At 39.9% G+C, this 24,872-nt stretch overlaps 1 protein-coding gene across 2 annotated transcripts in view; it reads right to left on the bottom strand.

Annotated features, from left to right (window-relative positions):
• HOATZ (HOATZ cilia and flagella associated protein) overlaps positions 1 to 24,872 on the bottom strand; it is a 49,081-nt gene that overhangs the window by 6,541 nt on the left and 17,668 nt on the right. The window contains exon 4 of one of the 2 annotated variants that reach the window (XM_075190017.1): positions 233 to 292. The exons of the other annotated variant lie outside the window; for it this stretch is intronic. Coding sequence (XP_075046118.1) covers positions 233 to 292 — 60 coding nt within the window. The remainder of the gene's footprint in view (positions 1 to 232; positions 293 to 24,872) is intronic. 2 annotated transcript variants of the gene reach the window in all.

The raw sequence follows: 24,872 nt of genomic DNA, 5'->3' as shown, positions 1-24,872 counted from the left end.
GTAACAATCTATAATGTGTGCCTCTGCATTTCCTTGTTATATACCATCCACTCACCTTATTAAAAAAAAAATCAGTATAAAATCACATCACATTAACTGGACATCCTACAGCCAATTATGTATTGATTGTGGAATTTTGCACAGTGTCAAATCTACAATATTTTGTTTAAAATCTAATGAAATACACGTTAAGACATCATGCAGTATTTATGTAGTGTGGCCATGAGTGCACCTTAACACGGTCTTCTCTTTGTTTTCTCAGCAATGCTATAATTTCTTCTCTTCTTTTAGCCTTTAAAACAAGAACAAAATCATAAAGGTTACCCTGCTGATTTCAACACATTATTGTTGTCTACAATGTGAACCACTGGTCTTGCAAGAATAATTTATATTTTAAATAGGACCACTAAACCTAAACTAAAGTGACCAATTGATTCATATGAAATAATAATAATAATAATAATAATAATAATAATAATAAGTATCCACAGATGTATAGGTTAGAGATAAAGAAGCTTGTCAGAGTTGAATACGTCTAAGATTTTTCATGGTGGGGAAGACATTTTATTCTATAGACCTATAAAAAGGTCTCTGCAATCTACCTATCATAGGCTAAAATGTGTGACAACACGGAATAATATATCATCATATATAACATACCGTGTCACACATCCTAAATCCTAGCATGCCATCGTGATGTTCAAGTGTATATAATTTGTTATACATTTATGTATATTAGGACATACTGCTTCACAGTGGAAAACAATATTATATATATATATATATAATGAAAAGAATGCCAAACAAATGCTGACACAGGTGTGCTGAACCACTTTGCTGTTTTATTCAGGCTTGTCGGGATGGAATGAACAGTTACTGTGGTAGTTTCAGAAATCACATCAAAAATATTTACGTCATGCAACCCTAACGCTAACTAGACAGATAGTTCCCTACCTGAACATTGACCACTCACTGTTATCAGTCGCCCCACCCAAGTCCAGCTATGTAAGCTTCCTCCCAAGCACTACACTAGCTGTTCCCTCAATTAATTAATGTGCTGTGTGTGTGTGGAAGAGTGTGCAGACTTATCCTTGTCTGTAGCCTGAGCCTGCAGATTCCCAGGGAAAATATTAGTCTTTTCTTCAAACTGCCCCTACTACCACTAAAATAAATATATATATGCTTTGTTTCATAATAGAGACTCTAAGGGGCTGATGGCAGAGTGAGTACTACGCCAGTGTGTGTAGCATATCTTGCATGAATGTGTTATTCACAAGGCCAGAAAATGAGCTGCATATGCATCTTTGAAGATTTGTGTGATTGTGGCACTTACGTCTGCTTTGTCGTGAAGAAGAGGGACGGGGATGGAGGCCAGTACAGTAAGTGCAATTACAAACAAACACTTTAAGACTGGGACACAGAAGCATATATACCCATCCAACCTTTATATACTTACGGGTGGTCCATGGCAGGTGCAAATAGCGGAGGTTGATGACAGTTGCCAGCAATAGCAAACTGCTTGTGATTGGCTGAAGCTGATAGGTTCCTTACCAGTGCATTTATTATGCTTTTGTGTGCATGTTTAAACAAACTTACTTATAATTTGTTGTCACATTTCTCCTGTATTAGAGGTTGTTGTTTTTTTTATGTTTTACTGATGCCTAATAGTGAATACGTATTTTGCATGTAAAACAAATTGTTATAAAAATAGGTATAAGTGTATATGACTTATACCTAGCAGATGTGTGACTGGTGCAGACCTGCACTCATTTTGCTATAATTTCAGCTTGACACATTCCTTGAAATTGCATCGATTTTAGTGAACTGAATTTGTGCCTGCGATTTGACACAAAATACAAAACACTATTTTCACGACAGTGTTTAAGTTTAACAGTCATCTTTACCAATCCATCTTTCATAATAAATAATAAATACTAATTTCTTGGAAAAATAGCATTGGACATACAAGTGGTGGAAAGAAATATATAAAAACTTGATGTAAAGAGCATAAAATAAGCAAAAAATTGTTTATTATGTGCCGAATTGATATTTTTTTGATACTAATAATAGTAATAATAAAAATAATTTAACTGAAATCAATTGCATCATGATTGAAAATGTCGGAAAAATCATCATCACCACACCAACAGGCCACAATGTGGTCTGGAAGTGATTTTCCCACATAATCTGAGCAACAAATGGCCAGATCTTCCATATTTTAGCCACCCACGCACGTAGCCAAATTAGAAAGTGATCATGTCGTCCTGTGTTTGGCCACATGTCAGGATCAGCTCATGTATAATGAACATATCTGTTAATCCTCATGATTTCAGTCTGTCTACATAATAGACTATTAAGATGGCCATTTCAGTGGGACAGTCCAGACTTTAGAGCTCTGTTCCACTCGGTTTCAAATTTAGGGCTCTGTCCCGTGAGTGGGTATATTGGGGGGGGGGGGGGGGGGAGAGAGATATCTAATGGGCAGCCTAGCTATGTCCCCATTGTAACATGACCACAACCCCCTGTCCCGCTGGCAGGGACTTGCATGTTGGGAGATATGACGTTCAGTTGCACTGAGATGCATGGCAGTCTGCCATGTGGGAATACAATATATATTACTCAATATACAACCTCCTATGAGAGACCAGTGGTCAATACACACAAAGACTCAATGTGAATGCAGGAAAACAATGCATACTTCACCCTGGGGTGGCACTGATCCTTGTGTGTACGGACCAACAATGTTCCCTAATTTCACATTAAATAACATTTCGATAAAGACTTCATTGCTTACTTTAATCTCTAGTCTTCACATACAGGTGTACTTAGACATACATACATTTTTCCTCCTGCAATGAATTTCAATCCTTACCTGATGTACTACAATGATAAAAAGTTGATGAAAATGTTAACATATATTCCCTGGAAAAACAAACAAAAATTTATTTCCAAATGGAGAAAAACCGTACTAGCGGGGTTACTCCTTTTACTTCACATGCTGACCAAAAAACATAGCTGAGGACCTAGCCAAATGAGGTCTGGAAGTAATCTGCGTCCTGCTCTAGTGGGTGGTGCAGTGATTTACAGGACTGCCATGCAAATGGCTTTGGGCAAAGGTCCCTTCTTGTTTGAGAGGACTATTTGCAGTGCCCTGGATAAATATGGAGCATGATTTTTTTTCATTAGTTAGAGCATTGTTATATGATGTGTAATTACACTCGTCACACACAAGCAGCAACATTTCCCAGTAATAATCTTTATATGAGTGGTACATAAGGTTGTTGACATTTCAACCAGCACAATAACCTAAATCATTTCTGCCAAGCAGCAGAGTTCATTAACATGAGTAACGGCCCCAATCAATGAAGACAGTAATGTAGTTAGCTGGTGACTCCCTCTCTTACTAGCAATGTGTCAGCATCCTGGGATGGTGGGTCAGTCACATATTTCCATTAACCAAGAACTGTTTGCTCTTTTCTCAATATCTACACTCTAATACCCCATTCATACTGCACCAAAAACCCGGGTTTTTGCAGAGGCGCGCTGAAAAACCCGGGTCTTGGTGCAGTATGAATAGTCCAACCACAAAATCCCGGGTCTAAAATCCCGGGACTTAGACCCGGGATTTTGCGAGGGGTAATTCCCGTGTTGGACCCTGCTCGCCTGCAGTATGAATGGTGCAACCCGTGTAATTCCCGGGTCTCACCATTCATACTGTAAAAAAAAAAATTGGGAAGTAAAAAAAAAGTAAAAAAAAAAGATTTTAATTACTAAAAAATACAAAACAAATGTTTACTTAACTTATTTTCAGCCAGCGGTGTCTCCGGTGCGTTGCCGGCTGTCAGGGGGACCCTCTGGGTATTAAAATGACGTAATTTCTAATGGACTAGAAATGACGTCATTTTAGTACCCAGAGGTCCCCCTGACAGCCGGCAACGCACCGGAGACACCGCTGGCTGAAAATAAGTTAAGTAAACATTTGTTTTGTATTTTTTAGTAATTAAAATCTTTTTTTTCACTTTTTTTTTTCTAAAACCCGGGTCGGGCAGGTGCAGTATGAACCCGCCCGAACCGGGATTCTTCTTATCTATACTGCCCTGTGCCCCGGCAATATCCCGGGTTAACAACCCGGGATATTGCCGGGGCGGCAGTATGAAAGTGGTATAATCAGGGGCAGTTATGCCTTCCATACGACTATAGTGCTATCCACCTGTAGAGGGAGTTGTAAGAGCAGAGGAGCAGCTACAAAAAGTCTCAGTGTGCTGTAATTATAAATACACTACCATCGTAAGATGTCAAAAGTTTTTCCCTTTAAAAGTAAGGTAGGATTTTGTAATCAATTTAGAAAAATAACATGTGAATGGTGTTGTCTTTGTCTACTGTGTCTACAAGAACCTTGCACAGCACTCAGGTTTAAACTGGTAATATATCTTATGCCATTCAATTTACTTTGTTCTCGCTATATAATTTATAAACAATAATAGCTACCTAATAAGATATCTGCCTGTTATACTGCAGCACAGTGAAAAGTGTCAAGACATTGAGCAACATGTATTCCAAAAATTAGAGGGGAATACCACTCTACAAGAAGAATTGCCAATGATGGGCTGATCGTTACATTTTCCTCTGTAGCAGTTTTTACCTAAATTATGTCTCCACCTTAGTGCTGTTAAAATTTGCTACCAAAATCCTTACAGGTTAAGTGTTTCTTCCAGGTCACTGTGATAAGATTATCAATCATACCAAATAAAGATTTGGTTATTTCAAAAACCAAAACATACTGTGAAAGATAATATAATAGAGAGTTTTATCACTGATCCATTACATAAAAGTAAGTATTTACAAAGAGGTGGACCTGTTTCAAGGAGCTTATGAATAAAGATTTGTACAGACTTTGGGCCTGATTCATTAAGGAAAGTAAAGTAAAAAAAAAAATTAGTAACTTTGCACCTGGGCAAAACCATGATGCATTAGAGGTGAAAGGGGCAAATTTAAAATGTGGCGGCAGATTTATAGTTGGGGTAGGGCATGTCCTAGCTCAACTTTAGATTTCAGTATACAAATAAAGCTCTCAAGTATTTGTGTGCTATATGAAACATCAGCCAGTATTTATGTTATATGCAAAATAATAAACTAATTTGCACCCCTTGCATTGTAACATGGTTTTGTCCAGGAAAAATGTATGCATTTTTTTGCCTTACTGTCTTTAATGAATTAGGCCCTTTGTGATTAGGCGAAGAACCAGTTTGTCATATCTGCTGTTGTTGACAGTGATTGGTCCAGAGAAGTATTAGAGGAGGTGTGCAGTGCCATGGAGGGTGGTATTTAATCAGTTGGGAGCAGCTAATATACAGTAGGGATGTGCACCGGCCACTTTTGGTGTCTCGTGTTTTGTGTTTTGTATTCGGATTTGCTTGAGGTTTTGGGTTCGGATTTGTTTCGCAAAACACCTGACGAAAGGTTTTGGTTCGGATTTAAGATTTTGGATTCGGATTTATTTTGAAAAAAACATAAAAAGTGCTAAAAAACAGTTTTGTGGGTTTTTTTTCACTCCTACGCTATTATTAACCTCAATAACATTCAATAACAATCATTTCCACTAATTTCCAGTCTATTCTGAACACCTCACAATATTGTTTTTAGGCCAAAAGGTTGCACCGAGGTAGCTTGAGCACATAATGCCAAAAAAAGAGGTACAAGATGGAATTGTTCTGGGCCCTCCCTCCCACCCCTCACGAGATTCGACGCGAGACTTGGACGACAGAGCCTCGTTTTCAATTTTTTGCCCGCCGGAAATATCCGAACAGTGCTCGGATCCCGTTCGGATCCGCACTGTTCGGGTGGGCTCGGATTAGCGGAATCCGAGCCCGCTCATCTCTAATATACAGTGATCAGTGTTTACTATAAGGGGTGGGTACAACCCTTATAAAAAGGCAATATCAAGAAGCTCAAAATTTGCTTCTAATAAGAACGCGCTTACTATTACTTCAATATACTGAACATAGCAGAGTGGACATTTACCAGATATAGCAAATTAAATTTTAACCTCAGGTTATGTTTTATACATTCTATTGGCATATTTAAAGACTGAGAGAATATTATCTGCTCTGATCTCATTTAACCATTTGTCTACAGCCTTCAGCTCATATTGCTTTAAATTGGAGCAATCTGTTCTACAGTATTAACTACACCCCAGATATACTATAATGATATTGGGGTTTGACATTTAATCCATATGATGGCTACTCAGGTACATTTATTTGATCATTTGGGCTCTGGTAAACCTAGTTACACTCAAAGGAATACAACATTGGTTGCAACTGGTAGGAAGAGTAGACAAGTAAGGGAACCTACCATACATTGCTGGCTTCCCAGGTTTGTAATTGCTGAAGCATCTTTAGAGTAACTGGCAGAGCATTCAGTTCCAGGGCTACCTATATGCTCTGGAGATCTGACAGGGGGTTGGTGGGGGCCTTTTAAATACAGCTCCTGTTGCTTCTCATACAATGGCCTAACCCCACCTCTGGTTTAATATTTCAAATCATTACAAAGACTAATTACTGTGTTTACATATAGTGGGAAGGAGTACTGCTTATATACAGCATATGATTTAGACAGACTTAATATTTGGTAATAGAACCTTTGGTCAAGGTAACTGCTATCAACCGGTTCCCATAGCCACAGATCAGCCTTCTGCTCCTCTCTAGTGGCAGTTTAATTCAGCCTTCTTATTCAAACTGCTTCAGTTCTACCAGCCTTGAAGGCTGCTTTCTTTCAATTGCGGTTTTTAGATCTTTCCCTTGGTGTTCTTTAGGATATAGATCTGGACTCATTGCTGACAGCTTCAGTACATTCCATCGTCTTCTGCTGGACCATTCCTGGGTATGGGGTCATTGTCCTGCTGGTAGACCCATGAACTTCAACGGAGCTTCCTGACACTGGGTTCAACACTGCACTCCAATATGGCTTGGTAATCTCCAGATTTGCCATGCACACAGTCAAGGCACCCAGTGCCTGATGCAGTGCAGAAACTCTAAAACATCACTGAACCTCCTCCATGTTTGCCGGTATTCTATTTTTTGAAAGCTTCTCTTTGCTTTCTGAAAACATAGGTAAATGTGCTTTACCAAAAAGCTCTAATTTCCACAGGACATTCTCCCAAAAGTAATTTTGCTTGTTCAGGTGCTTTTGCAAAGTTCAGTTGGATTTTCTTTTGTTTCTCGCTCAGTAGTGGGGCCCTATTGGGCCACCTACCATATGATGCCCTTTAACTGAACTTGTGACAGATAGTGCAAGTTAAAATTGAAGTACCCTGTATCAAGCTTCAGTATCAAGTTCTGCTCTCACCAAGGTGAGTAATGATCTACTCTGGGCTAAGTTGAAGGGCAACTTCTCCCTGTTTTTGCTCATTGACCTCTCCGCAGCTTTTGGCGCAGTTCACTATCCTCTCCTCCTGGACACCCTTCACTCTCTTGGCCTTCACAACACTGTCTTAGTCTGGTTTACCTCCTAACTTTCTGATCGTTTCTTCAGTGTCTCTTCTTCTGGTGCCTGATCCCCTCCAGGTTCTCCTGTCCCTTACTTATCTGTATTTTTTTTCTGTTTAGTTTTTGCTGTGGATTCTGTAGTGCCATATAAATAAAGAAGATGATGATAATGATCTTTTCAAAGTTGACTGGATCATTACTGTGCATACGAATAAATGCAGTTAGAAGATGACCCCTATCGCCAACAGACCTCAATGATGTTAGAATTGAGGAGCCCAGTGAGGCAGAACAACAGGATCTTTTCCAATTTGTCCACCTACTTGTGAGGACGCGTAGAAACTGTTAAACAGAACAAAATGCTGCTAATTTATTATGTGCAAAGATTTGCTGCAAATCATAGTAACTAGATATCATCTTTCATTAATTTGACTACACAAGACTGCTAAAAAGTAATATTGGATTAGTATCTACAGATTACAACACACCATTGTCTTATTATTAAATCAGGCCTTTTGTTTTCTATGGCAACATTCACAATAATCTTCAAGCTGACAGCACAGTGAAGATTTGATGGCGTTTCTCAAACAAACCATAGCCCTTGTAGATCATGGTTTAAACACATTGGGTGCATTATTAACTGTTTTTTCATATAGAGGTGTGTTTGGCCCCACAAAATACCTGCATTTATTTGACAGACGGCTTAAATCACTACTCTGGGCTGTGCGCCTTCCGTGGTCAAGTTTTGTGGCTTCAAGTTTTGCGCCACCATTTCTCTCTTTTCATTAGGACTTTGCCAAAGTCACATCCAGTTCTGCTGTCACTTAATCATAAATGGACATGTCTCTGTCCCCTGAAATAGTATGTGCTGCTTAGAACAATCAAATAATCAGATTTACTGAAGGTTGTCCTAGCCCGGTCCACTTACATACTGCTTTGCCTCTACATGTACCAAAGCTCTACATCAACCAAAATTACTCTCATATGCATTAAATAAATGGATAAATTATCACTTGACTTGCATCTTCTAAATTCTGGATATCAAATGTAATTTCCTAGTTAGATTGCAAACACATTCATACAGGACTCACTCTCCTCAAGGGTCTATGTACTTCTAAGACCCATTTTCTATAAAGAAGAGGGCACCTACTGTGGTACAAAATATATACATAGATGTATTCGGTTTTAATTTGCTAAATATTTGACATAAAATGATACGTATCTGTTAGACGATTGCTATTAGCTCTGCATATAAATTATGATTTACATAGCCAGACAAACTAAGGAATGTAAAATGTGTTATGCAGGCTTTACTTTGCCTCATAGTGGTAAATAGTTAAAGATACGAACTGCAGGAACATTGCTTCTCAGCTGATCTGATTTTGGAAAGAAATGTTTAATGTTTCCTAATGGATGTGAAGCACTACTCCTGCAATTAATTGGAAGCGCATACTTGCTGACTTGCAGAATACACCATGCTGCAGAGCTCAGCTTCTTCAAGAGGCTACTATAAAGATTTGCATGGTTGGCATTTGTCCCAAACATTCAATGCGCTCTATATTAGAGAAAGAATTTTACTGGAATGACAGCAAATTTGCCAGTTTTGCAAGTAATGGCTGAAACGTTACATATCGCTGGAATTAAAGGGGAAACAACACCTAAAAAACAGATGGGTTGTGTTGAATTGTGCCAACAATATGACTTTAGCTAGAACGATCACCTAGTGGAAGTAGACATTTTTGGTTGAAACAGTATTCACAAGAATGTAGATTAACAATTCACTAGGAACTAATGACATCATCTAAGCTTGAGTCATGAAGTGACTTAATCCATTGTCACTCATGTCACCAACTAGTTGCAATATATGCTGTAGCAAATATTTTTTTTGCCTGTTCAACAATTAAACTTTTCAGTAAAATAAGAAAAAACACAAAACAAGAAAATAAACAAAACACTGAACATTTTCATCAACGATAGCACTTCCAACAGTGTCAATCATATTGAGAGCTTTTAATGACAAGTCCCACTACAAGGACTGGCTCATACAACTGATGAAGGCCCACTGTCTTCAATATCCCGCCCCCTCCCGAGCGTTAATCCAGCTCTGGTTAGCAGGAGGGAGCGGATAGCTGCTCCCAGTCCCTGGATAGGACACAGCCTGCAGAGCAAGCCGAGAAGTTCTAGGTCTCACAAGATTTGATAATCTCGTGAGACCAAGAGCGTCCCTGCTCACTCTACAGGAACTTCCTACTCTGATGGATGTCAGCAGCACCAGAAGCATAGATAAGTACAGTGGGCTGGGGGGTGTCATAATGCGTCTGGGGGAGATGGCGTGATGTGGCTGGGAGGGTGTGATAAATGTAATGTTTTATTATAATGTATGTATCAATGCCCCATGTTGGCCACACCCACAACACAATGTGGTCACGCCCTTTTCGGCACACAGTTTCTTTCCTGCTGGAACTAAGGTGGGCCTCTGTACTTTAAATGCCAAGGCCGATTTTTAGTCCCAGTCCGGCCCTGGCCCTATCTGTGTGGAGTTTGTATGATCTCCCTGTGTTTGCGTGGGTTTCCTCCGGGTGCTCTGGTTTCCTCCCACATTCCACAAAACATACTAGTAAGTTAATTGGCTGCTATCTAATTGATCCTAGTCTCTCTCTGTCTGTCTGTGTGTGTATGTTAGGGAATTTAGACTGTAAGCTCCAATGAGGCAGGGACTGTTGTGAGCGAGTTCTCTGTACAGCACTGCGGAATTAGTGGTGCTATATAAATAGCTGATGATGATGAAGTGTGTGCTGCAAGCTTTTTTGTCCATGGGAGAAAGAACACAAACACCCACTGACAAAGTCCCACCTTAGAGGTTAAGTGTTCTATTGAGGTGTTTCATGTAGTGTAAAGGACAGATGGGGATATCTTAGGACTAATAAGCGTTCTCCTCTGGGATTCAAAGTCCAGAGCATAGACTATATAAAGAGCACCACATAAGGGACAGGATACAAATATTGTACATACCTCTCTTTGTCTGTAAAAAGAGATCCCTCTGAAACATTTAGGTAGAGATACGGGAATTGGTTTACCCGTTCTTTGATATGCTCATGTTCACCAATATTCTTTACCAATTTAAATATTGCTGCCTAGATAAATTTGTTATATACAGGTAAAAGATCCATAGTGGAGGTACCTCCACAAGTTTTTCTAGACAAATATATCCAAAATCCCATTCTTTGCACATTCTTTTGGAGGTCATGACCTACAAATTCTCCAAATACACACCTATGCAATTATCTTACAGGTCACACGATTCACAACCATCATATATTGTTAAAGTATGTACACTCCAACGTTCATGTTTTATTGTGCCAAAACGCATAGCATCTGTTGGCTTTCTAAACTTCTTCAAAATCACGATCAATGATGGAATAATGTTGGGTAAATTTGGATGCACGACCACCTGTCCAACACTTATAGTAACTCTTTATATCTGTGGTGTGTGTACGAAGTCACAATCATTTCAGCAGATGATGATGAGATTTAAAGATTGCCAATCTGAAGGTAAATTGTGTAAGTGTGTATGCATGAATCAGCATGGTCATCGGGACTTTCAATCGTTGGTGAAATCGCTACAGAAATTGCATCTGAAGTAAGACTATATAGGTGTGTATCCAGCTTAAGGCCTTGAGTTCCAAGTATGCAGCTTCTGTGTATATCTACATTATTTAATATTATACATATACACTCTCTTGCAATCTCTTCTGTATTTATCTCTACTTACAGATTATTCTGTTACTGGCTGCCGAGTCAAAAAAGGAGTAGCAGTATTATCGGATTTAATTATTTATGTTGATAATTTTACTTATTCATATTTGACATTATTTAATGATTTAGTATTTTGGTGGTAAAGAGTGATCAACAGGATCCATTTCTCTGATAGAGCTGGAGATGTATATATTTATTTTCACACACACACTGTGTCAGGGAGCAGGTTGTCTGAAATGCAAAGACTGAATACATCAAAATAGACTACAAGATGGAATAAGCATTTGATGGGAAACACAGGTTAAACAGGTGGTATTAAGTAGCATACTATCTGCTGAAATATATGCATAATAAATATCTGCTGTCAGTTCATACAGTATGAATGATACATTAGTCTGGACTCGAACCTGTTTGCAATGTTTAGAACGTTTTTATTTAATTTCAAATTCCCTTTAGGTTGTGTTCAGGGTTGCAAAAATGATGTCGAACTGTTGCATCTTATTTGTGCTCCGCAGTCAATCGGTGCATATGTATTCTTTTTCTAGGAGACTCTCCTGTTCCTCCAATGTTCATAACTCCACCCAGGCAGTACATGCATTGACTGATGCACAGGTATATAAGCCATACTTACCAACTCCCGGAGAGGGGGCGTGACTGGAGGGCAGGGGGGGGGGGGGGTCGAGGCCAACCGCGTCATTTTGGTCCCGCCCCCCCACGAAACGTAATTTGCGTTGCGGGGGGGGGGGGGCGGAGCCAAAATGACTCGATTGGCCTCGTCCAGCCCCCTCCCACCCTCCAAAATGGAGTGATTCACTGAGAATCGCGTCAAATGACGCGAATCTCGGTGTGAGATTGGGATGCGGGAGAAATGCCAGCTTGCCCGGGAGACTGACTCGAATTTCGGGAGTCTCCCGGACTTTCCGGGAGAGTTGGCATGTATGATATAAGCCCAGAATTGTATGCCCCATTGATGAATTAGGTATTGGGTCATCCAACTTCAGATCAGATAAAAAAAAAAAATGAAAAAAATGAAATGTCCACCACCTATTTCAGATTTTTATTATTATTTTTTATAAGAGAGGATGTCCAAAAAACTATTTCTGCCAAATATCTCGACTGTCTGACCATTAGTTTCCGAAATATTGATATTTCAATGTATTAAACTATTTACTAATCTAATTTGGATCCCCAAGGTAACTTTTCCTCCTAAATCGAAACCAAATTATCTGTCTTGCGTTTCGAGTTACAGCAAAAATGCAAGCTTGTGGAACAGAATTAATATTCTTAAATTATTAATATTAGATATCCCAATTTTTTTTAAAGTTCTTAACAAAGGTATACATTACTACCACAAACAAATCAGCATGGTATTCTTTTTACTTGAACATTTCTCGTATTCAGTACACTTTTACTCACATTTAGGGGGCAATTCAATTAGAAGAAATGTCGCCTCACTTTTTAATAAAATAAAATACACAAGTCTCAGTTGTGTACATCTGCCACTTTCAAAGTGCTGCTGCTAATAGGATGTTCCCAACGCTAAAACAGGGGAGTGCCCACAGTGGATCACATGTATTTTTATATTGAGAGCAAAAGTTACTAGGAGGTACCCCAGAAACTCCACCAGAAACTGGAAGGGCCAATACTCCCTGGAAGCTGCTGATCTCCATGCACGCCTCACAAACAAAAGTGTGCAAAAGGCAAGTTTCTTGATCAAGTTAAATCTAGCAACTGGATCTGGGAAAATAACACAGAAGTCCCCAGCACTAAGATGCCACAGGTGCAGAAATGTAAGCATGCCTCTAAAGTATTGATAAGACGCAGCAGTCTCAATGTAAACACATGTTAAGCCATCTTTTTAGTTAGGAACATCCCACTAGTGGAAGTGCTTTGAAAGTGGTGGATGGCTATACATTATATATATATATATATATATATATATATATATATATATATATATATATACATGCATACATACATACACATATATATATATATATACACACACACACCTATATATATATATATATATATATATATATATATATATATATATATATATACATATATATATATATATATATATATATATATATATATATATGTACACACACACACACACACACACACACACACAAAAGGTACTGGTATGTAGGTGATACTTCTGCATTTTATTAATGCTTTTAGTACTTTTTATTGCTGAAAGCACCCGAGTGCTGGGGGATCCTGTGTTTTTCTCTCTCTCTATAGATCTAATGATCTGTAACTAGATCAATCTATAAGGAAAAATATACATAGACTTAAAGCTTTGATGTAGAATTAATTTCATCAGTTGCATCTCATGTTTAATCTAAAAATCAGACCAGCTTCTGATTGCTCTTGAAGAATTCATTATTATACATTAATAATAGCACACTAAGAGGATTGCTGCATGTAAAATTCATGGGATGCATTTATAATCTAATTGAGATTATTATGTAAATTGGGGCTGTCCATAATAGTTAGGTTTATAATACAAATTAAGCATTAGGAGGATATTTCATTATCTCAATAGTTTTAACCCATTTTACAGAGACTTGATCTGCAGTATGATGCGCACATACAGCTCGACTTAGAATTGAACGTAAAGATACACCATTTGCCTATGAGCAAATATGACTGCACACTTGTGTTTCCACATCTGTATTCTGAGTTGCATGCATCTTAAGATACATGAAATCTTAAATCTGAAATACATGAAATCTTACCTCCTCCCATGCTCGCATCCAAGACTTCTCCCGCACTGCCCCCCTCCACTGGAACCAGCTCCCCCGCTCCATCAGAACTTCCCCCAACTTGTCCAGCTTCAAACGGGCCTTAAAAACCCACCTCTTCCTTAAAGCCCTTCAGTCCCCCACCCATTGACCTCCTCCCAGTCTCCCCCTACCCCCCTCCCTCTCCTGTCCCCCTCCTACTTCCCTCCTTTTTATTCTCCTCTCCCCCCCCTCTCCGTCTCTGCCTCCGTTCTCCCCATTCCCTCCTCCTACCATTGTGTCTCTGTCCGTCATACCCTCCCCTTAGATTGTACGCTCCTCCGAGCAGGGCCTCCTCTCCTTCTGTTCTCCGCCACCTTAACTCTGCTCTCCAGCTCCTTGTCTCCTCCGTGAGGTCCTCCGGCCCCTGTCTCTACCCCGCTGGGGGCTCTCACCTCTAATCTAGCTGTTCATTGAGCTTCTGAGTTACTGTGATTTCTGTTAACTGTACTGTGCTGTCTCACCCTGTATCGTGTTTCTGTCTGTCCCTGTACGGCGCTACGGATACCTAGTGGCGCCCTATAAATAAAAAATTATAATAATAATAATAATAATAATAATAAAAATCTAGCATATGGATGAGTCCAGAGCAAAAAGATGTGTCAATAATTTATTTTCTAATATAGCACCAGACTACTCCGCAGTGCTTTACCTTTGTGTCAATCATCATCACCATCAACTCCAAAATTCGGTTTATCTAGGTGCAAAATTTATTTATGATTTTTAAGATTCGTACAACTAAAAATAAGACATTCTCATAGAGGTGTGCCTAACTTGAATCTTCATACACTTACTGTACTACCTTTGCATGCTAATGCCTCTGATCCGCCTCTCCAAACCCAAGGGTCAACAGGGGCAAAATAAGTTGCGCTCTAAATATGGACTCAGGATCTGCACATGAACAGTGCGCAAATTTTGACATATCTTTATGTTGCGCAAATGCACTCACATGCAGCACCTAATGTTTCAATGCTACAGGATACAAAATAGTAATACACAGATAGCTGTCAACAAATTAAATAAAACAAAACATTAGCATTCCCATTAGTGAAGCATACTATTCCATGTAGGCAGTCACAAAGTTCCGCAAGAGGAGCAAATGCCTGGGTACTCGCAATAGTGACAAAATATAGGGGGTAAATTAAAAAATAATTTGGCCCAATGGACTATTAGGTGGAGAAGACAGTTATGGAGGCTGGGCCTGGTGTAGTGGAGAGAGCGCTACACCTGCCCGCCTAGTAGCTTCTACACAACCCAAGAGCAGAGGCCTACTAGCCTGAACTCCACCATACTCTCACCATGTAAACAGGAATGCACAAACCACACAACCATAAGCCTACAATGTCTGACCACACAGAACCTCATTTGTTACATCTTCTAAACCACAAATCTATCTGTGATAGCCCAGTCCAACAGTGACTTACTTCTGGTCCATGATTGGTAACCTGGAATATTAAAAGGATACACTCCTAGCTAGCTAGTCCTCGATGACTTGCTAAACTAATGATCAGGTAGAACACCATCAGAATAATCAAGAAGAGCCACATCACACAGTGTCCCGGGTCGCATTTTGGGCTTCTACATCATATTGGAGATGTCCGGAGCCACCACCATTTCTTTCAAGTCTATTTTATGGAGTAAATAACTAGTAGCATCCATAACAGTCTGAACTACTTGACTCGTATTTGGACAGCATGGCCCACTGACTATGCACGCTACAGCATTAACTCAATTCCTCTACTCTATTTATCCCCAACATTTCCTGTTCTTCCTCCCACGCCTCCATACAAGTTTTCACTCATGTCCTTTTTCCTTGGGATTACTAAACCACCATATATTCTTATCACAAACTTTTTCCTCATTATTAAAAACACAAGTTTGCCTACACTTATTTTGTATTCGCCTATCCAGAGCAGGTATTGTTCTCCAGCACCTCCCCTTTTCTCTTTTGTTGTATCTATCCCCCTTGAGTAAAGGATACAAATCTCAATAAAACATTCTTGCATGATAATAGGTTTAATCAAATTGGGAGGATTTTCCCTTACAAGCTGCGGTTGTACTGGTTATTTAAATAGATTAATTGTCCACTCCAATGGAGTGGACAAAACATGGTAGGAGATAGTGAGCAATCAGATGGTGCAGTGTTGCAAACTGAGAATCAGACAGATGGGGATTAATGCAAATAGCAGATAGGGCAAGGTCAAGAGTAGTGAAGACAGCAGTTACTTTAAACAATTCAGGTCAAACACTAAAAACAGAACAGGTCAGGATACAAGGCACACTTGGTCAAGCAGGAACTATCACCATCACTGGTATGAAGCCACAAAAAGGTTTATAAAAGTCAGCTGCACCAATCAGGAACTGCAGGATGATAAGCTGCATGAGTGTGGTAAATGACTGCACAGCTGAAGCTGCCAGACTAAGAGCTAGAGGGAAGTTGATAACTATTTACCTTGCAACCACCTGAATAGTGAACCGTCGGCTGCATAGGAGGAGAGGACACTAATTTGGTAGTTAGGCAACAGTCCTGAGTGCAGCAGCAGACATCCTGCAGACATGCAGAATTTAGTAACCACTGCCGCTTGCATGTATCATGCTGGTAATCAATCGGACATGAAGTGGAGACTACCGCATAGTTAAAGATAGTGTGTGCCCTCCTGTCACCGGCTGTCAGGAGGCAGTGGTGATAACAATACACGTGATACATCAAGGTGTAACCCGCTGCTGCCTGGCAGAGGAAGGACGCCGGCTACTGTTGCTAGGCAACTGATCTGGCATGCTATAGCGATCACCATGTTCCTTAACAGCAATTAAAATATACTAATACACATATATTTTATTCAAACACACCTGCACATATAGGAATGGAACAGACAGTGTTGTGTGTGAAACAAAGTGATATGTTTTTAATCATTATTTTAGTAATAGTGTCACTTTAAGAGGTGTTGAACCCTGAATGTTGATACCATGTGTTGGAAATGTTAAAGTATAATGATGGTTAGTAATGACAATATATAATAACATGCTGACCCATCTGATAATAACCTGGTTTAAACATTCCTTGTGAACCCACCAAGGACTGCATCTATTATCAGACCTGGTGGTAAAGCCAATTATTTTTCACATAAATCTTCATACTTCTGTAAACTGCATTATTCTGACTGGAGAAATAGGTTGCTCTGGATAACTGCATTATTGTAGGGATGGTTTGGACTTTAGTGACCTTGGGGTATATTTACTAAACTGCGGGTTTGAAAAAGTGGAGATGTTGCCTATAGCAACCAATCAGATTATTGCTGTCATTTTGTAGAATGTACTAAATGCTAACTAGAATCTGGTTGCTATAGGCAACACCTCCACTTTCTCAAACCCGCAGTTTAGTAAATATATCCCCTGAGCTATTTTCAAAGTAATACATTTTATTATTTCTCTAAACAAATGCCATTTTTAATTTTTGTGATAGATAAGGTTAGTTTTAGTAGTATATTGAACTAATGCGCTGTTTTTAGGCACTACAAATGGGATAACATAAAAAATGCAAATAATGCCCTTTTCTGCATTTCTTCCAAAAGTTATTGTATTAGCAGAAACCATCAATGTACAAATGTTATTGGCTAGTTTGAATGACTACAACACTATCAAATATGTATTCACAGTTACAGGGACCAAATAACAGGCACTGTACACATTTTATTATAAAGTTATATTTCCCCCAATAGTATGTAGACAAAACACACAAGCTAAAAATTACTTGTGTGCACAGGCCTCTCTTGTGGGAGAAAGTGGAACTGGGCCAGGGATGAGATAACAGAATTAGGGGGGAGTAGCTCCATTTTGGGTGTATAAAGAATCTGCAGAGCACTCCTTAAAAATGTATCATCATGCAAACAGCAAGAAAACAATTGATTCTGTGTGGGCAGTCTACTATCCAGCAACAGGATTGTAGGATTGTAATGCGATGGGATCAGCAGTTGGCATGCTCCCAGTATTTCTTATATCCAGATTACATTGGATCAGATGTATATATCCTGGTCCCAGCTAGGTCTCCCCAAGCCTGAGGGTTTCCCTGCTGAACTTCATGACCTCATTTGATTTCCCTCTAGGAAATTAAGAATTTCACCCCTGTTTTGCATGGGAAAACATTACATTGAATGTTTTGTTCCAGAATCCACATCAGATATGTTGTACATCTTGATAACCAAATCAATTTTCATGGTTGTGTTGCCTGTCAGTTTCCTCCTTAATTGATATTATATATTTTTATATAGTACAATGATTGGACAGGTCTGCAGACCCACATTTCCATACCCACAGAGGCCTGGTTATTCCACCCACGCCACAGTGTCCCGACTTTTCCACCCATGCCACAGTGTCCCGACTATTCCACCCACGCCTCAGTGTCCCAGTTATTCCATCTATGCCAGTGAGTTCCGGGCTATTCAATATCTTGTGTATTCCACATCATTCTCGCTTGATTCTTACCTCCTGTTTGATACATGCAGGGAACTAGGAGCTAAGCCCATGCCCATTTGTGTGGGTTTCTGGTAAATAACTACCCCTAAATTTTTGTGTAACTAAGTTCTTCACAGATACGTCACACTGCCAAAAATATCAATAGAAAGCTGTGTTCCTTACTTTGGTGTGCTGGAATAAGAGTGGTTTTCGTTGGACATACACTATGTTTTATGCGTGAGTAGGAATTAAAAAGGAAAGTGTATGAACACATGAGGATTAAAAGAAAGGGAGTATTTAAACCACAGTGTTTCAGCACAGTTTCATAATAAAGAGCCCCAGCTCCTCAAGTTTATAAGGTTTAAAAAAATTGACAAAATTTAGATTTTGATTGGCATCTAGATACTTTAGCTCCAAGGTTTAAATATTGATTTTGTACTTGCCTGCTTCCTGGGAGACTAGAGATTGAAGAGGTAATTTTGGTAAATCCGTTTTCTGATAATAGGGGAATTTGGTTGATTAGCAGCAAGAATTTTATCATTGATTTTTAATGATCCAATATATTATGTAAAAATATAAATAATTGTAAGATGTAAGTGTGGAATATGTCCAGAGACCACTTTATGTCAACTTATATGGTTTTCTTGAAAATATGATCTTTTTTTTTTCCTGAATATTTATTAACATCTGTGAATGACAAGTTTCCAGAGACCACATAAAAGACATCCGCTCCAAGGGAAATACTGAATTACCCCAGAGGGGAATAATAAGGGAAGGTGAGGGACAGAAATCAGCCATTTCATTAAAGCGGGTCCAAATGGCTAGGGAAAAAGAAGACATATTACAGGATGAGCGTGCAAGGACAGTGGTCACTGTGCCAGAGATAGCCAAAGGAGAGAACATATTGGGAAGCCACCAGTCACTGCTTTTTGAATTTCAATCCAGACTGTGGTCCCTCTAGGGGAGTGCCACTGTACACGAGCCAGCCTCTCTGTATAATAGTATGAGCAGAAGTTATTTATGTCCAGATGAGATGCGGCAGGGGAACATTGGAGGATTTGAGCATGAATTTGTGGCTTTTTACCGGACCAGATAAATGGCACCATTAGTTTTTGGATGTTCATCTAGTGATGAATCCTATCCAGGAGATTGCGAGACCCTTCTAAATATTTTTTAATATGATTACCAGGGAGTAAATGTATCAAGCTGAGAGTTTTCAGGCGGGTTTGAAAATCCAATCAGATTCTAGCTATCATTTATTTAGTACATTCTGCAAAATGATAGCTTGAATCTGATTGGTTGCTATAGGCAACATCTCCATTTTTTTAAACCCGCCGGAAAACTCTGAGCTTGATACATTTACCCCCAGGAGGGGGAAAGGGGTAGTTAGCTTGGTAAAGACTTTCAATCTTTTTGGTAAGCCCAGACCCTAAATGAAGAATCTATGCTTATAATGTTTAAAGAACGGAAACAACGTCACTGTAAGACAACGTCACAACTCGAGCTGTCACCCTTTAAAGAGACAAGAGGAGATTGCTAACTCCATTCCCCTGACCAAGTCAAAAGAGACAAAATGTGTCTGGACTTTTGACAATAGAAGGTTCCTGTATACTGGAAGTGAGCGGTGCATTCCAAATGCATTCCACTGCGAATGCCAAATAACACACTGTTAGGGAATGATTAAAAAGTGTATGTGACTCATGCATCATATGTCAGCATATACAAGAACTTGTGATATCCAGCTAGACAGAATATCTATGGGAAAGGCCATGAAAACTATAAGTTACCGTTATTGCAGAATGTTAGGAAATGTTTGGGTTAGCTAAATTTCAGTATATCACTAATATTGGACCTTCAAGGAGCCAATGCCCATGTAAAACTATAGAAGTTTCAAGAATAATCCCCCCCACCTACCCACCAGCCTTTTTAGGAACCAGAGACGGTTGTCCAGTTCCTCTCACTATAGAGTATCCTGTGTAAACCGACAGTGGGGCACCCCGGACTTCTTTATGAACATATAGTCACCAGATAACCAAAGCTAAACAATTGTTGCTCTGTACTAATAAATCATAGTTTATTAATACCAGTGTGTCAATCTGATCATTCCAAACATTGGACTCATTAACTACACACACCATAGAAAGAAGTAGACTGCAAAGCCTTATCTGACATACCATTATGTCCAACAGACACCGTTTTTATACCAGTCAAAAAAAGTAAGGAACAGAGCTCTCTTTATTTATACTGTGACATCTCTGTGAAGGACTTACTTAGTGGAACGAAGATTTAAAAGACCAAGTTAGAGCAACATTGGGTACATGCAGGGCCGGATTAAGCATAGGGCTAACTGGGCTACAGCCCAGGGGCCTATGGCATCCAGGGGGCCCTTGAAAGTGCTCAGCAGCAGTATTGATCGGTCGGGGCCGGGGGCGCCCCCGGCGCGATCAGTGCTGCTGAGCACTTTCACTGCGGTCCTTCTCTGGCTCGCTGTAGTCTCCTTACTGAGGAGATCTTGTGAGTCTCACTCTCACGAGATCTCCTCAGTAAAGAGTGTACAGCACACTGGAGAAGGAGGTAAGTGCCGAGGGGGGGCAGCTCGGATCACGGGCGGGCCTCCATTCCCTTAATCCGGCCCTGGGTACATGCCCGGCTTCAAAGAACATGGATACAATTACATTTTTATGTATGGACTTGATTTTTATACTACTAATCTTTTGAATGGACTCTATACTTATACTACATGAATGGACCCTATTCTTACATTATCAGTTTTTAATAAACTTTAAGTTCAAGTCTCTGTGTTCTTATGAATTCACGCAACAGTTTTGGTCAAAACGCTACATAACTGAAAACCAGGGAGAACATTGTGGTCTATGTAAACTCTGACTAAAGTAAATTGTGCTAGATTAGTTCTAAGGGAGAACCGAAGGCTTCCTAAAAAAAGAGGTTCAGCTCTTCATAAAAAAACCTTGGTGGTGGTGGCATTGTTGGTACGGCAAAGCTAGTGTGTGGCATAGATAGGGAAGGATTTAATAATTTTAGACAAACCAGGTGGTTGTTTTTGATTAACCCCACACACGTCACGCAGGCTCAGGTGAGTGCTGTTCATGACACATGCCATTAATGTACAGCATTAATTTACAATATTTGATTATTGAGAGGTGATATATTTGGACATTTTTAATTAAAATATTAGATCTACATGATCTAATATATGATCTACATGAAAGCCTGTTTACATAAGTAATATTGGTAAGTATGTGTTTTTTAAGCAAATGCTGACCAGCATGATCTTTCTCAGGGTTACTGGTCGTTTAATTCTGCAATAATTCACCTAGGATTTTTTTTTTTTTTTTTTGCAGAAAACAGCCTGAATAATGGAACTGAAGTTTATAGATTTCAGTCTTTGTTCACTCTATTACAATCTAATGAGTTTACAGTGGTGTACTTAAACAGAAAGCTCTCTTGGGAACTGTTACTTTAAGAACGCAGGGCTCCTCTGGGAAAGAACTCAGTTTATATACAAGCTTCCCAGCATCATCTTCTGGGAAATTACTAATAGTTACACCTGTAAATAATCTTGTAAATAAAATAGTTAAGAATCTCAATCTCATTGAAACCTCGCAGTAATAAATGATGAGACTTCAAAGTGAACTGCTCTGCAACAGGCAATAATATGATACTGGTATAATGATTGCTGCTTACTAGCTAAATGGATGCAAGCAGCAGACATAGAATTAAATGCGAAAGAAAGAAAAAGAAAACGCAGCATGTAATTAAAGTGGATGTTAGAGCATGGAATTTAAAAAAAACTTAATTTTTTTTATTTATTAGACCATTAATACAACATTTATCAGGATCCCTTATTACATAACACCAGTGAAATATTAAAACCAATGCAGGTGATAAAGTGATTATGTGTGATATAGTGTTAAGTGTGAATTAAAATATGCAGTTTTTGCTGAAATACCATGTGTGTCCTATTATTATCAATTATTTATAACAATTATACTGTTTACATCTCCAGTTGCCAATTCGGAACATATCAAACCATCATCTATTCATAATAATGCATTCTGATCTATCCCTCCTGCACACTGAGTCTAAAGCCTATTCTAGTAATACCATTCATACACAGTGGTAGTATACATTTCATTCAGCTCATTCATTAAAGAGGAGCAATTAAGGACGACATCTCCAAATGCCAAATGGCACTTTGCTATAGTGTTAGATTTTTAAAACTCTAGCAAGACGGGATCCTGTGTCCCTTTGTACAGCGCTGCAGATCGCTTGTGGCGCCCTATAAATAAAGGTTAATAATAATAATCCTGATAATTGTTAAATTATTTATTACGACGCAGTGACTGTCCAAACGCTATCCAGAAACAATGATGGCTCCAGGGCGTATAACAAAAAGCAGTACTGCCTATACAGATAGAAGCCCCTCTTAAAAATTGCCCGGCACATGGAGCATGTCCACCACAATGAGACTGAAGAAGCCTGGGCCCTGAAATTTCCAGAGCACTCGAAAGAAAGGTGCATGCAAATGGCACATCTTCTCAATAGGGGCAACTTTGCACACAACGCTGAGGCAAAGAGGGCAGGCCATGGCGTTCTGGTCCCGTGCAAACTTCCAGACAAACAGATGGATGCTGAAGGCTTCATGCACTGTGTAGCCTGCCAGGGCTTGTTTGCAAAGAAATACCTGTGGTGACACATGAAGAGATGTCAGCTAAACCGAAGGGGCCACAAGCTCCCACCTGGCAAGAACAGAGTCCAGTCACTGTGTGCCTTTGCTCAGCCTGTTCCACATGACATCAGTGGTGGCTTTTGGAAGCTCTTGAGAGAAATGACCCATCTCTTCAACCAGGTCGGATCAGATGTTGGCAGGCACAAGTACATTCATCAGAAGCTTAGAGAAATGGGCAGGCTACTGCTACGGGCAGAAGAGCTACCCCTTGGAGAGGATGGAAGACTTTACCACCCCCTCGAACTTTCTGCACGTAGTAGACGCTGTGAAGCTGGTAGCTGGTTATGAAGAGGAGACAGATACATTTAAGACGCACTCGTTGGCACTCAAGGTCGGGCACAGCCTGTAAAAGAAAGCGAGCATTGTGGGGTCCCAAGCCATAATGGAGGGCTGCACTGCTGCGGTTGAAAACACACAATATTTCAGGAAGCTATATGAGGCGAGATGAAAAGCGTTGATTTCAACGCCTGAATTGAACACTCTTATGGAGTCAAAGTGGAACAAGCCTCAGCTCTTACCTTTCATGGAAAATGTGTAAAAGATGCAATTGTACCTCGATGAGAAGCAGCAAGCCTACCGAAGTGGGCTATCCACCGAGCCTATGTTAACTACTGGGCACTACTTTCAAAAGTCACCCTGGCACAGGTGAACTTGTTCAATCGAAGAAGGGAAGGGGAAGTTTTAAAAATGTTGCTGACTACCTTCTCCTCAAGAGATACTTCGGATCTCCACAAAGATGTGTCCCTAGCGCTTTCCAAAGTTGAGAGGAATCTCTGTCGGAACTTCACTCGCATTGAAATCCGAGGAAAACGAGGGAGAAAATTCCCCATCTTGCTTACACCAGCGATGCAAGCTGCAATGGAACTTCTCGCAGAAAAGCGTGACAAATGTGCAGTGGATAGCAAAAATGTCTACATGTTCACCAGATCAGCTGCCATGTCACACTTCAGAGGCTCCGATTGCATACGACTGTTTGCCCGAGAGGGTGGGGCCAAGCATCCCCACATGCTGTCTTCCACGAAGCTTTGAAATCACATTGCCACTCTCTTGAAGGTCCTCAACCTAATTGACACTGAACTGGATCAGTTGGCAGACTTCCTTGGGCATGACATCAGGGTGCATCGGCAGCATTACCACCTCTCAGAAGGTACCCTCCAACTCGCCAAGATCAGCAAACTGTCAATGGCTCTCGAGAGTGGCAGACTGGCCGAATTCAAAGGCAAGAATTTAGATGAGATGCACATTGATCTGGACGGTAAGTAGAAAATCTGGTGTCTGATGCATGCTTTTGACTTTTACCTCGGTCATTTACATATCTGTTTCTCTTCAGCTACAGAGCGACATGTCAGATGATGAGCAATCCTCCGTGACAGAGGGACAAGTGGCCAAGCATTTGGTCGACACTTCCACGTCAGAAGAGAGGCAGTGTATGAACCTGGCAAACCGGGACCAGTGCCCAGCCATGGCTTCCACAGGTAGGTGTAGCACACAGGTTTGCTAGTTTTGCTGTATTTTGCAGAGCCATAATGGACCACTCTTCTTCCTTTCAGGTTGCAAAGAAGTGGGGAGGAAATCCTGGGACAGATAGGAGGTCCAGGTTGTGGAGAAACACCTGATGAGGTTTATATAAATATGCCG

The sequence above is a fragment of the Mixophyes fleayi genome, chromosome 11 (assembly GCF_038048845.1).
Source record: "Mixophyes fleayi isolate aMixFle1 chromosome 11, aMixFle1.hap1, whole genome shotgun sequence".
NCBI lineage: Eukaryota > Metazoa > Chordata > Amphibia > Anura > Limnodynastidae > Mixophyes > Mixophyes fleayi.
Note: the sequence above shows the minus strand (reverse complement) of the source record. Positions and strands in the feature narration are given on the sequence as shown.